We start from the raw sequence: 15,346 nt of genomic DNA on the forward strand, positions 1-15,346 counted from the left end.
AAGCTTTTTGGCAGGTATGGAAATCATCAGATCATACCTAAAACCTACTCATAAATCAGAAAATGTCTAGAAAGATGCAATTAGGTTTATTTTTATTTCTTATTGGCTTGTGGACTCCTCTGTGCTAACCCCAAATGCTTTTGTTTTGCTTGTAACCTTTACGCTGGGCCTCAAGAAGGTTATTCTTCACGTTTAACTTTTGTAAGTGGGTTTTTTTTTAAATCTTGCAAAAGCCTAAGTTCCAGATGTATTTTCTTTTTGTTTTTAATAAAATTTACCTTTTTTAAGAACAGGATTGGATTTTTGGTGTCCTAAGAGGTTTGTGCATATGTTGTTTAATTAGCTGCGGGCAACAGCTAATTTCCTTTGTTTCCTTTCTCAGCTCTTCCCAGGGAGAGTGAAAGGGCTTGAGGGTACCCCACAGGAAGGAATTCCCAAGTGCGCATTCCTGGGTTCCTAGGCATTTTGCATTTGGGTGGTGGCAGCATCTACCCATCCAAGGTCAGAGAGAAGCTGTAACCTCAGGAGTTTAATACAAGCCTGGAATGACCAGTATTAATTTTTAGAATCCTTGCGGGCCCCCACCTTCTGCACTCAAAGTGCCAGAGTGGGGAATCACCCTTGACAGTGTCTTAGCGATGACCCAAGATAGAAAAGAAACCGAACAATGACGGAGGGGTTTGCCCTGACTGTGAATAGAAATAAAAGGCTGTTTTCAATATAACAAAGTGTAGGGAAAGGTACTCTGGATCCATTCACTGAGGAAAACCCCTGGCAAAAGGGGGTGTTTTCATGAACATTTGGATCCTGGTTCTTGAGAAGACAGCCACCTCTGCAAGACTGAACTTTGAGAGGGAAATCTATGTTCTTAGATAGGAGAGGTAACTATTGATAAGTGTGGACCAGATTTGCATTTTATGATTTTGTTTTTTATTGTAAACACTTGTTTCCACCATTCTCTCTTGTTCCTAGTTAAATCTTTATCCTTTTCTAAATAAAATTTTTGTATTTAATGCTTACAAGTGCTGCATGGTTGACAAAAGCATTGGTTTAAGGTAAAAATGGTAAACTGTGGCAAGCTGAACGTTTGGGTGCAAAGGATCTAGAAATTCTGTGAGTAACCAGTGTCAGGGGCTGGATATCACAGGGGAATGATTCAAAGAGATTCGAGGATTGGGATGCACCTACTGTTAACCTCCAAGGCAAAGGAAGGGCTTGCATAGCCCAGGGGAGAGTGCTTGAGTGGCTGAAGAGCAGGCAGTGTCAGGAAGCTGACACCCAGCTACCACAAGGAAGACACCCTTTCACTGGAGGCAGGAATAATAAACTCACTCAGTCCTGGGTACCCCAAGAACTGTCACAATTCATGCTACCTAAATTGTCAGTGATTTGGGCCCTTTCTGTATTTCTAGAAACTAAGCTGAAAGTTTGATGGCTACAGCAGCAAAATTATACAATTGTGTAAATATACAAAATATGTGACATTATTATGACTTTCATTATCTCCAACTTTAGTACCACATCTGCTTTTAGACAAAAGTTTATCAGATATAAATATACTCTACCAACAGTTAAGTAAATACCAAAACAGTGAGAGAAAAGGTATGCTTTATTTGAGCTTCTTTTGGCCTGGATATAATCTCATTTAGATAAAAGAAAATTAAGGAAATAAAACTAAGAGCTATTGATTTCATCAAGTTTTACAGAATTTACAGACAAACAGGAGAACTCATGCCTATCTCATGAGCATATAACTGGATTTGTAGGTCAAAATTATCTCTCTTCCTTCAGTCATTGTATAACATGTTCTTATTATCCACTACCAAATTTTACATTTTTGCTTGTCAAAATAACATCAGCAATGTAAACATCTGTTCCATATGTAAACTTTAAACAGTAAATGTGAACACATTAATTTACAAAAAAAAAAAAAATCAAGAACAGAGTATCACTAAATTTATTACAATTATGGCATATAATGCATAATACTGTTTCGACAAAAATTTGCAGCCTACTGAATTTATAACAAAAAGGAAGCAGAAACAAAAAAGCATATGTGTAGTGCCACACACCAGAGTAAATATTATTATAAGGCTATAACAAAAAAAATCTATGTATCCTAGGGAAAAAGTAAATTTTCTGGCTAAAACAAATCAAGACTACATTTCTAATCACTTCACAACTGTAGTGTAGGGTTTTTCTTAGAACAATCTAAAATGCATTGATATTATTCTCCTTTGCCTTGAGTATATTCATGTATGGTAGTGTTTGATAGTACTAACTGTAATAGCGTAGAATTACTGGCAGAGATATAATGTGGATTGTCAGGTTTACGCTTTGGACAAGAACTGATTTTTTTAAATTGCACTCAAATTCTTTAAATGGAAAGGAAGGAAACAATCTGTTACCAAAAAAGCAAAGGTAAAAAACAAACATAAAAAAAGTCAATATTTGAAAGAAATTTTTTTTCCTAAATAATCACCACACAAACATAACTGATTATTGAAGAAACTAAACACTCTGTAGACTAAGTCAGAAAGAGTGAGTTTATATTATTTATTTTATATGCTTTTTCTGTATCTTTGTTTGCTTTTTGTTCAAAATTAGTAAAGAGAAGTAGTCACAAGGCAATCTAGAAAGCCCAGTGCCACTATAGACTTCCTTTGTAATGTTTAACATGTCTTTGTAGTGCAAGGCAGAGTCACATTCTCAACCATTTAAAAAAATATCACATTTCAAAGTTATCCTCAATGGTCTAAAAATAATATATATATAAATCATCATGGTAACCAAAAAGACTTTGTTCTTTTTCCTCTAATTATATTCCATTAAGACATTTGCTGTTAACAAATGCTTTCTTGAAAACTACACCACTTTGAAATCTAGTTAGGCAGCTTGTGCATATCACAGCATTCTGTTTGCAGACACAATGAAAAGGAAAAAAAGCCGAAATATAGTTCAGCTTGTCAGTGTCTGTAATGTGTTGCATCATTTTTAGGCAGCACTAGAGACAGCAAGTTTCTTCAGATGATCCATAAAGACTTGCAAGCTGACATCATCAGTCAGAATGGGTGCTCCAGACTCCTCCAAGAGAAAGTAAAAACAAGGAGAATTCATTAGATTATATTAATTATGAAGCAAGTGTAGTTGGAAAAAACAATTTTTAATGCACAGTATGTTCTGTAAAATAATCATTTAATGTTTTTAAAGGGCTTTACAAACATCATTTTGACAAAAATACTAGATTGTAGGTTTACATACATTTAATATATTTGCATAAATTCAAGTATAAACCATCACAACTATATTCCTTCCCATCTTAAACAGATTCTGCAACAAGACATAATGTGGGGAGATAATTAAATGTACTTGTGGGAAGCCTAAGGTTTTAGATAGCTGACAAATATTGAATATACATTTTATAGAGAAAATTAAAAAGTCATGCCATATGTCCTACACTGTTCCTATAAATTGGTTAGTCTCTAAGGTGCCACAAGTACTCCTTTTCTTGTTCCTATCTTAGTGCACCAAACAAGAAAAAACAGAAAGACAGAGCAATGCCTGTTACTACCACCACTAAATTAACTATGATTTAAAACACACACCCAAAATATCAATGGGAAACAAGACAGCAAGCCGCCCAGGGCCTGATCCAATACCCACTAAAGTCAAGGGGTATGTCTACACATTGACGTTCATGTCACTCCAATGTATAGATCTAGCTAGCTTGAGTACAGAAGCAGTGAAGCCGGGCAGCACAAGCTTCCAAATGAGTAATACATTCCAGGCGGGCTAGTACAGTCCATTGCTCCAGTACCCAAGCCAGCTCGGGAATGTCAACATAAGCTGTAATTACACCCCAGGATTGCACTATAGACATACCCAAATGGAGAAGTCTTTCCATAGACTTCAGTGGATGCTGGCTCAGAGCTAAACAGCTGTTCCATTCTGCGATTCTTAAAACTGGTAATGATATCTAAAGGTCATACACACTGCAGAGTCAGGGATCAAAAAGATGCAGTCTCCCCATTTTTCTTTTCTTTGCTCTCTGACCTCAGGGAACGACTTGAAGAATTCCAAGAAGTTCCCTGTGAAGTGCTCCTGGCAAAATACAAGCTTTCAGAGGATGAAATGAAAAAACTGAGTGTGGATATTAAAGAGACATATTTGCTTGGACTCACTTGGGAGAGAGCCTTAGAGAGCTAAGAAGTCAAGGAAACAGACAGTAAATTTTCAACATTTTAGTGTGAGCACTATTTTTAAAACACATACAAGTGGTTCTCTGATTTCATATCAGATCTGCCTATACTAAGCAATGAGCCGAGCATTAGAAAAAAATTGGCAAATCGCTCAAGTTTCCACGTAAAAAGGCCAAAACCTGTAGTACACAAAGAAAAACAACAGACCTGGCAGCTCTGCAAACATTAAGTAATTAAAGCTCACAAGACCTCTTTTAAGAAGGTCAGTCTCATTATACCCATTTTACAGAGGAGCAGGAGGAGCACCCCATAAACACCAGCAAAGCTGCCTCATTGTCCTCCCTCAAATCCCTCCTTAAAACCCTCCTTTGCTGTGATTACTACAAAAAACCTGAGAATAATTAGGCTGTGGTTGTGCTGAGGCCACTGCCTCTTATGCTGACCTATACTGTCTTCGTGTACTCCCCCATCTATCTGTCTATTTGTCCATCTATGATATTTTTTCTTACAAACTGTAAGCTCTTTGAAGCAGAGACCATCTTTTTGTTCTGTGTTTGCACAGTGCCTAGCACAGTGGGGTCCTAGTCTGAGGCTGTGGCCCCTAGGCACTATAAAAATGCAAATAATAATACAGATGAAGAAAACAGACAAACCACAGAGGTTAAGGCCACATTTTCAAAAATGCTCACTATTTTGGGGTATCTGTCTTTGCATGCCCACCTTGACACAACTAAGATTTCATTTCAGAGACAGTGAACACTCATAAGTCCAACGAAAGTCAGTGAGCTGAATGGGTGTTTGTGACACTTTTCATGATCAGGAAACAGGTGTCTAAATTAGGGCACTCAAAAGTAGTAGACAATTTTTTAGAACTGGCCGAAGCCACAAAGTGATCAGTGGCAGAGTCGGGTTTAGTAGTTTAGTCTGAATTCTCCTCTCCTTGTGCAAGGAGCAGCAACAGGATTACAAATAGACTGTCATCAAGGAGTGAGAGTGTGACTAACCACTCCACAATTTTTAAATTGGAAGAGAGCTCGACATCACCTAATAATCCACCACTAATGTAGCTGAAGACCATCTAGAGAGTAGCTCAGTAAACAACAAATCGAACACTTTGTCTACTGAGAATTCTGGGCTCTATAGTTTACCAGTGAGAAAACTAGCAAGGTTTCATTGTATGAAACTGAGAAGTACATGAAAATTAGCTTTGTTTTTGCACAGACTGAACGAATATATAATTTCTATTCATTTAAAAACCCAGCACTGCGGCATGCAAATATATACAAAATTTAAATTTAATACAGGCAGATATATTGATGCCAAGAAGTTTGGCATTAGTAGAGACTCAAGAAATTCTATGCAGCTTTTTCTCTTAAAAACTGTAAAATGCCCAGTCACCACCAAAGAAAGAGTACAGCTGAAAGCAGTGACAAGCACAGCTAGATATAATCTTGTACCAGTTCAAATTAAACTATTACAATTGCTTAAAGAGTAATTTGAAGATGTACTTTCAAGTAAATACAATGGAACTCTCTACTGAAATTTTAAGTTATTTTTTACTGAATATGTTTTAAATACAGTAAATGCACATACAGGGCCAAAGTCTGAAAAATCTTCACTTACAATTAGATATTAAAGCATAAACTATATGACTCATTGCCTCCTGAAACACGGTTTCAATGGTGTGCAGGTGCCCTCTTCAGGGCAACGTGGAGTATCAAATTTTATTGGTGATTTTCACAAATTCAGACATCAGCCAGAATTACAAGAAACAACCCACATAGCTCAGGGAAAGGTTAAAAGCAAAATTAGTTAAGTTTAAAATTGAAAAAAATGGCACGTATCATGTGATAAACGGACTAGTTTATTCGGCTGAAGTCTGTTTGCACAAGTAACTGAAAGCTAACCTTGCAGGAGTTCATGCAGAAATTATATAATACAGTGTCAATGGAAATGTGAAAAATTCTATTTTTACTTTGCAGCTGAGTCTATGTCAATAACGTTGGTAGGGGAAGCTTGCCTTTTCCTTTCTAAATAAAGAAGAGTCTAACTTGTCCAGCCTCAAATACAGTTACTTAGTTTTCAAATTGGGTCAAAGTTTGGTTTTGGTTACATTATAAATTTGGAGAAATACTTTGACATCTCGTTAATGTTTCGGACTGAATATGCCCTTCATCAGACTACTTGGCAAGAGCTTCTGCTGTTTTGGTCAACAACAGAAGAAGTGTGTACATACCTAATGTCAGTACATTTTTGTTTGACAATGCCACTAACTTAGCATTTACCCATAGTTATATTTCTTTTCCTGTTATAAAGTTCAAAGCTGGAAGGGAGGGTAGGGGATTGGGGTGCAGAGCTGTTATGGCTGCAACAGAGTCAGGAAAGTGAATTGCTTGTAGGTAGCCCTACTTCCTGAATTTCTGTATATTTAATAAGCTTTCTTCCTGGAGATAGGACGTGAAAAGCTAATTTTCCTGATTACTCAATGGCAGCCTGGACCATGGGAAACCCAAGTATCAATGGTAGGTTTCAGAGTAGCAGCCATGTTAGTCTGTATTCACAAAAAGATAAGGAGTACTTGTGGCATCTTAGAGACTAACAAATTATCAATAAAATCAAGTATCAATAAAATACTGGTGCACTGCCCCACCCTTGTTAAACCTTAATCTCAGAGTCTATCAGTTTGTAGGACAGTTTTCTAGCACTTTTTGGTGATCAATTCCTGAACTATATTGCTGAGATGAATAACAGATTTTTCTGGATGCAAAAAATTCTTTGCCCAAGGATTAGTGCCCTCTCATCAGCATTCTTTTCACTGTAAAGAATTTGAAGATAGTGTCTGATTTGGGAAAACATCTCAACTCAAGCCTAAGAGAAGTTTCCAAGCAGTAAATTGGACCAATTTTTTCAGGGGAATAAAGTAGCAATGATGCATCTTCTCTTTAATCTTGGTAGTTCTCAGTGGCGGCCAGGAATATTGTATTTTTTTCTCATTTCGTTTTAACTGTGGACATTACTGCCTGTATGCAACTAATATTTCACTGTGTCTAAAGCTGGGAAACTCTGAACACAGAAAAAAAAATTCCTTCAAGCATATTCACCACTGAGATAAGCTTAGCACAATGTTTTGTATGCTTACCTGTCCCCAGGCATACATGTTGTTGTGAGTCTGAGAGGGATTGACTTTAGAAAGCAGGAAGCGGGCCTTTGAAAACATAAACCAAAGAGGAAATAAATCACTAAATTTAAAATAAAATAAATCTTGTAGCCACAGAATTTTACCTTGATTATCTGAAGCAAAGCATGCAGGGTTGTCATTTTCTTAGTATTTTCTTTTTGGTAAAGTTAAGTTTTTGTAGAGAAAAGTGAGTACGTTCTAAGTGACAGTAAATGTGAACCAAAACGTAAAGATCCCTGGATTCCATAGCTACATCACACAAATAATTTGAGATGTTGACAACTTTTCAAAGTTGTGAAAAATTTAATTTTTTTTAAAGAAAAACCTAGTAAAATAAATGTAAATAATAGAATACTAAGAAATGTTTCAAAATCCAAAAACGAATGGAAGAATAATAGTGTCTAAAAAAGGGAATCAAGCATTAAATAAGTTACTTCTACATACTTATTTCTGTCAGAATTTCAACCTCCTAATTGCTAAGTCACCATTTATATATCTATCCACTAAATTTATTTTAATAATTAAATGAACATTTATAGTATCTTTAATTTAGACACTAATGACACCTCATTTCTTAAATGTACACAATTCACTGTACCTGGCTTCCTCCATGCTCTGTATCAATGTACCGGGGCATTGGGAATCTGGAATGGAGAATTTCCTGGGCATCATCTATTGGAGCTTGTAACAGATGGCGAAAATTTTCATATTCTGGCATGTCTTGGTAGCCTGACTTGCGCCACTGAGCTATGGTCTAGAGAATAAAAAATTTAAAAAGCACTCATTGTTATTATCATTTGTATTACTATCATAGTACCTGGGATCCCCAATCATGGACCAGGACACTATTGTGCAAGGTGCTGTAAAAAAACACAGAACAAAAAGTCATCCATTTTCACAATACAGTTGATATAAATAGGACTTTCAGAGGGGAATGTTCCAATGCTCACCTCTACTCTACCATTCCTGTCCTCTTGCTAGACTTTGCTCCCTCCAACTATTAATACCTATTAACTTATAAAACTGACTCTCTAAACACAAAATCTAACAAAAACGTGTATGTAACAAAAGCAGGTAATATAAACTTTTACTTTTGTAGCCATTGTCCTTGCCCATACTTTTCCCCACCTTTGTCTGTCAGGCTTAGCTGTGCTAAACTGTAAACTTGTCAGGTCAGGGACCAACCTTATTTCCTGTAAAATGTCATGCACACCTAAGGCACAGAATAAACAAATATTAATAGGAATAATGTGTCCAAAAGTACAAAAAAAAAAACCTTTTGCTGTTCTACATAAAAATTTAGCATGCTGATACCATGTAGGACAAGTTTTAGCTTGAGGTGTGCGGAAGAAAATGAACCTTAACCCCCTTGAAAAACAGGATTTATAACGGAAATAGCAAGTAATACCAGGTGCCACTATATTAAACCACATTAGGCCATAATCCTCCAAACATTTATATACATGTTTAATTTTATGCATGCAAGTAGCTCTATCGGGTTCTACTCAGGTACACACAGTCAAGTACTGTAGTAAATGCTTGCAAAATTAGGGCCTTAGTTTGGTAACAGAATATTTCTACGATGAGCAGGATGTATACATAAGAATGACTGGATCTTACCTCTCCATGATAAATAAGGATCTGGAAAAAGGTGTCCATAAGAAGAATGCGATCTGGCAAAATGCTGCTGCTATCGAGAAGAACAGGCTAAGATAAAGGGGAAAAAATTCAGTTGAATATGCAGAACAGAGTAAACTAAGTATTTTACAAGCCTCTTTGAACAGATCACCAAATTTTAGGAAATGCTTTTCTTTAAAATTACTACTAGTTCTGCATCGTTACTTCTCAAAATTACATATCTACAACCCTCATAATTTCATTTTAAAATTAGACTGCTTGATTCCAAATACACAATATTTCATGAACATGTAATATAAAAAAGTAAATATGGAAGTCGAGAGTTGGGAGAATTATTTCATCACTGTGCCTTTGCCTTGTCTTTCAAACACCTCCATTTTATCAATACCATGTCACCAGGCCCACCCACAGCAATTCCGGGCCTCAGAGCAGGACAGTCAATGAGCCCCCTAGAAAGGGATGGCTGAGGTTTGATTCGTGCAGGGTACGTTGGAGCCGGGCCCCACGTTGCTCCTGGCCAGGCGTGGTGCCGCCGCATGGGCACGGAGCTACCATATGCGGCGACTGGTACACACAGGTATCAGCCGCGGACGCAGTCTGCCTGACATTTAGGCGGTGCTGCGCCTGCACTTTTCGCCACTGCCGGTACTACCCCGTGCGCGCCTAGGAGCCCTGTGTCCTGCACAGGTGATTTAAAAGAGACCAGGGATCCCAAGCCCTTTTAAATTGCCTATGCTCCTGGGCAACTGCCCCCCGCAAGCGGGCCCGCAGGTCACTACTTTAAAGATACTTCAGTGTGTAAAGAAACAGTTGTCATCCTGGAACATATTTTCCTTACAGCCTTACTTTTGCAATTAGATAATAGTACTATAGTATTATCTATGCTGCCCTATATTCTGTATATTGAATACCTAGGCATATATGAATTCTGAGGTATTACTACTTAAAAAGGCAACTGGAAGGCTTTTAATGTGGCCACTATGTGTTGATGTCATGTGAGGCAACAGGATATATCATGATAGAGAGACCTCAAAGTATTGATTGTACAAAAAAATGTCAAAGAAAATTGTGACTAGACTGATGTTACTTCACCTACAGCTTCCAGCGCATCATCAAGGATCTACAACCTATCCTGAAGGACGATCCCTCACTCTCACAGATCTTGGGAGACAGGCCAGTCCTTGCTGACAGACAGCCCCCCAAACCTGAAGCAAATACTCACCAGCAACCACACACCACACAACAGAACCACTAACCTAGGAACCTATCCTTGCAACAAAGCCCGTTGCCAACTGTGTCCACATATCTATTCAGGGGACACCATCATAGGGCCTAATCACATCAGCCACACTATCAGAGGCTCATTCACCTGCACATCTACCCATGTGATATATGCCATCATGTGCCAGCAATGCCCCTCTGCCATTGACATTGGCCAAACCAGACAGTCTCTATGCAAAAGAATAAATGGACACAAATCTGACATCAGGAATCATAACATTCAAAAACCAGTACGAGAACACTTTAAGCTCTCTGGTCTCTCAATAACAGACCTAAAAGTTTCAGAGTAGCAGCCGTGTTAGTCTGTATCTGCAAAAAGAAAAGGAGGACTTGTGGCACCTTAGAGACTAACAAATTTATTTGAGCATAAGCTTTCGTGAGCTACAGCTCACTTCATCGGATGGCAATTCTTCAACAAAAAAACTTCAAAAACAGACTCCAATGTGAAACTGCAGAACTGAAATTAATTTGCAAACTGGACACCATCAGATTAGGCCTGAATAAAGACTGGAAGTGGTTGGGTCATTACGAAACCCAAACCTAATTTCCCCAATACTAATTTCCCCCTACTGTTACTCACACCTTCTTGTCAACTGTCTGAAATGGGCCACTCTCATTAACACTACAAAAGTTATTTTTCCTCCCTTGGTATCCTGCTGTTAATTGATTTATCTCATTAGACTGACCTCACACTTGGTAAGGCAACAACCATCTTTTCATTTATTTATACCTGCTCCTGTATTTTCCACTCCATGCATCTGATGAAGTGGGTTCTAGCCCACGAAAGCTTATGCCCAAATAAATTTGTTAGTCTCTAAGGTGCCACAAAGACTCCTCGTTGTTTTTACTTTGTAGTGTGGAGATCTAACCACATGAGAAAGCATGAAGCCATTATAACTTCAATGAAAAGACAGGGCCAAATTCACAGGCATACCTGGGTGCAACTTCATTGACTTCAGTGGAATTGCTTCACACACTAAGATTGAATTTGACTCAGAATTCTTCTATATTACTAGCTTTCTCGAGCAGAGACTGTCTTGTATCTTATCTGTTCCAAATACACACACACACTAAATAATTTATTAAAATCATCCAAGTATTATTCTCTATGTACAAAAGTTGTTTTAAAATGTTTGCAGGAAAGGTATTTGTTTCACTTGACTATTACTGTAGCTTCTGGTAAATCCATTTCAAAATGGAATGCAGGGTACTCAGGATATGGGATCTAATAGTTTGGGACTAATAAGTACTAAAGCTTTGGAAACTCGCCTACATTATATCTAAACTAGCCAGAATTCTGGGGTTTGCAAAACTGGCTGCAGTGTAACTAATAGGACTGCAATACGCTAATTAACTATAGTCAACGGTATGAGAATGGAGGGGGTCAGTTCTGGGTGAGATATATGGTGGGACTATGACATCACCTTTCATAAACAGCCCTGAAACTTTGTTTTTCCTAGTAATTGTGTAAAATCCTTCACACCTACTAAAAAGTAAAACCTAGGGTTAAAAATAGGTTTATACCACGGGGAAAATCCTAATGTCATTGAAATCAAAGGCAAAACTCCCATTTGACTTGAAAGGGTCCAGAATTTCATCCCACATGTCTTGGTTTGGAATGTCATCATACAAAAAAGCGAGTTATGCTCTCGAGGCTATTGTGCAATAATCAGATTTCATTGTTCACATAGCTGCCTTGTTCACAATTTTCTGTTTTATATAAAATACATTACACACACACACTTTCACAGGCGATGATGCATAAGGTTGTTTTAATACTTACATAAATATCTGCAACACAGCCATGAATACAAAATCCCACATCTAGTGCACTTTTGCCTTATAGTTGAATTAAACATTGTCATACCTCTGGAGGTCCACTGAAAGAGTAGGCATAGAGGATTGGTTGAATCATGATAAGTGACTGGGTTAGATCTTGACGCATGAAATGATGACGATAGTATGAACTCTCATCAGGGCTGTTGTTAAAGACTTGCAAGAAAGGGGACCTCCTTAAGTGAAACATAAACTGCAAAACAAAAAGTCCTACAGGGTTGGACAAATAAAGTGGAAAAAATATGTTTCCAATAAAATTAACAAACTACTAGGTAGTGCAACATTAGAAATCTACCACCCACAAAACTGCATCTCAAATAATTTAACATTGCACTTCTCTATGAAAATAAAGTAAGGTTATTCTCAAAATGGGTAGGCACAAAAAGGACAGTTTAACATCTCTTCTCTCCCCTATATTTATACCTAAAACAGAATATTCTAATCTGTTATAATCTTTACTAAAATAGCATGTGTAAGTTAACTGTACAGTTTTTAGGAGTTAGTGTACTGTGTTTTAAACACAGAAACTGAGCAAAGAGCAGTTTTACTATGAGAAGCAATACAATTATTATCAACTGCAAATTTGGACCTTTTAGTTCAAAATGGAAAGCCCAAACCCTTTATTGCTGGACCAATGTTTCTACAGTGCAGCCAGTTTACGCTGGAGGTGCTTTGAGTTCAATGGAAAGTCCAGATGCAACAGGGTTTAATAGAGCTCTGGAAATGGTTATTTATTAAATGCACAATTCCTTTTAAGCTCAGCTGCATTAAACTAACAAAACATCAGTGAAGTGTTTCCTCATCAATTTAACATTTTTAAGTAGTACATGAAAGACATCACCAGAGCAATCCTGTATAGCATGAAATTTAAAATATTTGTGAATTTCTTTTTTTAATAGCTGTCCCCAACATCTATTTAATATTATTTGTATTACGATAGTACATAGAGGCCTCAGCTAAGAACAGTCCTCCATTATGCTAGGCACTGTATAAACACATTGTAAGAAACAGTCCCTGCCCTGAAGAGCCCTAAACTGACAAGAAGAAAGAGGGTGGAAGGGGAAAGAGAGGCATAGAAAGGTAAAGTGACTTGCCCAAGGTCACACAGCAGGTTAGTGGCTGAGCTGGGAAGAGAACCCAGGTCTTCTGATTCTGAGTCCCAATCCAATGTCCTATCCCCTCCACCGCCTCCTGAATCCATGCTTTTCCCCTAATCATTTACTCTTTACTTTTAACACCTTCTTTCTACTCACCTGTGGATAAAGTGAGAAGGTTTCTGAAAATCTGAAGGAGCTTGGATCATCTTTGTGATATTCTCCAAATTTCTGACACTGAAGGAAAAGAAAAATGAATCTAAATTCGTATGGCAGCTTTGTTTATGCCACTATTGTATTTTCAAATATTTAATTTCATTTTATCTATTTTATAATCAATTTTTTTTCCTTCCCCAAGTTTCCTTTACTGTACAAATGTAGTCCAGGATGAAACTTGATACAAATGCTCTTCTTGGCAAGTAATAATTTCCTTCCATATCGGGTTGTGGAATTGGTTTTTTAAATCCCCAAAGAGGAATTACAAAATTAAATGTTCCCAGACAAAAATCATTATGACAGTTAAAGTTGTAAATAAATATCACTTACATGTGGGAGGCAAATTTAACACTACACTGAATAAAGTACTAGCTGAAAAAATTTCACCCACCTCCAGTCACAGTACAGTAAGACTGACATCATTAACAGAGACAGCTTAGAAAACGATCACAAATTTTAACTTTGGCAAAGGACTTCTCTAAGGATGCATTTATTTGGTGCTTGCATAAGGAGTTAGTGAAGCTAGAAATAGCTTGTTGCAACTATCTAGATGTAGTTTAACTAGTATACAGGCATTTAGACAATCCATAAGAAACCAATTGGGAGGGCAAAAAAGGGGGAATTTCAGATGGCTGTATCTACAGCCATCTTAACCACTGACGATACAGAATGTATTTAACCATATACACTTCTTAATATATGGGTCTGTCCTTCCCCAAGTGTAATACATTTCTTTTCATGTCTTATGTGTCCATCTTAACTGTGGTAAGCTACACTTCAACTTTCTCGGTTGCAAAATTAGGTTGAAATGCATACTTTTCTTCTCTCTCTCCACCCCCCCTCCCCCCAACTTTAAATTTCTACTCCCCAGAGCCAGATCTTTAATCTTATTTTAAACTTCTTGATACTTGGCTGCTTCAGAGCAGTGACTCTGTGCTGAGAGTTGAACACATACTATCTAAAATCTAACTATACTAAAATAATTAAAGTAGTTATGATTTTAGTTAGTAAAATAGGAAATCTTGGTTAGCGATGCATTCATGGTGGTGGTGGTGGTGAAGTATTCAGTCTCTCTGTATATAGTATTTACAGATTACCACTGGACACCTGAATTATTTAACAATGTAAACTTGGAGAGAAAAAGTATGGTCTTCTTACCAGTCGTATCAGCTGTCTGTCCAGCCACCTAAGTACATCAGGTCCTTCTTCTGTCTCTGCCCTATAAACTGCCAATCTGGCCATAAGAATGGCAGCTGCCTCTTGGTCAAAAGAAGCAGCAATGTTTTGGATCTGTGTCTGAGCATCTGCCCAGCTGTAAAATAAAGCAATAATTTTTACCACATCTAAAGGAAAAACATCCAGACTCAGGATATTCTATTAAAATTACAGCAGATAGCATAGCTGTAGCAATTTCATAACAGACAAGCCCATGTTGGAATTCCAAGATCTTAGTTAGGGTGGACTCTTTACTTCCCAATTGCCCCTTCTCTTTTCAGAAATCTCCTAATTTTGAATCAAAATGCAGCCCCACCCACAAAAACATAATGTAATGTCACTATTATTACAAGTCATTTATATAAAAAATGCTGAATTATGAAAGGAAGGATATAGAAAAATGTTAAACTGAAAATTAATCACACATTCTGATTCCTGCAATAATAATTTCCCTCAGCCCCTCATTCTAGGTCTCTGTGTCATTCTGTGCCCTAATTTTGGGCCCTTGCAGATTGTGAGGAATGAGTGTACTGTATGCATACAATGTCAGTTCCGTTGAGTACTGAGAAGATTTTAATTAAATATAATGTAATAAGTTTCAGAGTAACAGCCGTGTTAGTCTGTATTCACAAAAAGAAAAGGAGTACTTGTGGCACCTTAGAGACTAACCAATTTATTTGGGCATAAGC

At 37.3% G+C, this 15,346-nt stretch overlaps 1 protein-coding gene across 2 annotated transcripts in view; it reads right to left on the reverse strand.

The window, feature by feature from the left end:
* Nucleotides 1-1,591: 1,591 nt before the first annotated feature.
* The window catches only part of SEC23A (SEC23 homolog A, COPII coat complex component), a 51,141-nt gene continuing 37,386 nt past the window's right edge, over nt 1,592-15,346 (reverse strand). For both annotated transcript variants that reach the window (XM_007065241.3, XM_043548810.1), the window contains 7 exons: nt 14,601-14,754; nt 13,386-13,463; nt 12,164-12,325; nt 8,998-9,084; nt 7,976-8,131; nt 7,339-7,404; nt 1,592-3,084 (listed from right to left, as the gene is read on the reverse strand). In XM_007065241.3, the coding sequence (XP_007065303.1) occupies nt 2,995-3,084; nt 7,339-7,404; nt 7,976-8,131; nt 8,998-9,084; nt 12,164-12,325; nt 13,386-13,463; nt 14,601-14,754 (793 nt within the window). In that variant the 3' untranslated portion in view covers nt 1,592-2,994. The remainder of the gene's footprint in view (nt 3,085-7,338; nt 7,405-7,975; nt 8,132-8,997; nt 9,085-12,163; nt 12,326-13,385; nt 13,464-14,600; nt 14,755-15,346) is intronic.

The sequence above is a fragment of the Chelonia mydas genome, chromosome 6 (genome assembly GCF_015237465.2).
Source record: "Chelonia mydas isolate rCheMyd1 chromosome 6, rCheMyd1.pri.v2, whole genome shotgun sequence".
NCBI lineage: Eukaryota > Metazoa > Chordata > Testudines > Cheloniidae > Chelonia > Chelonia mydas.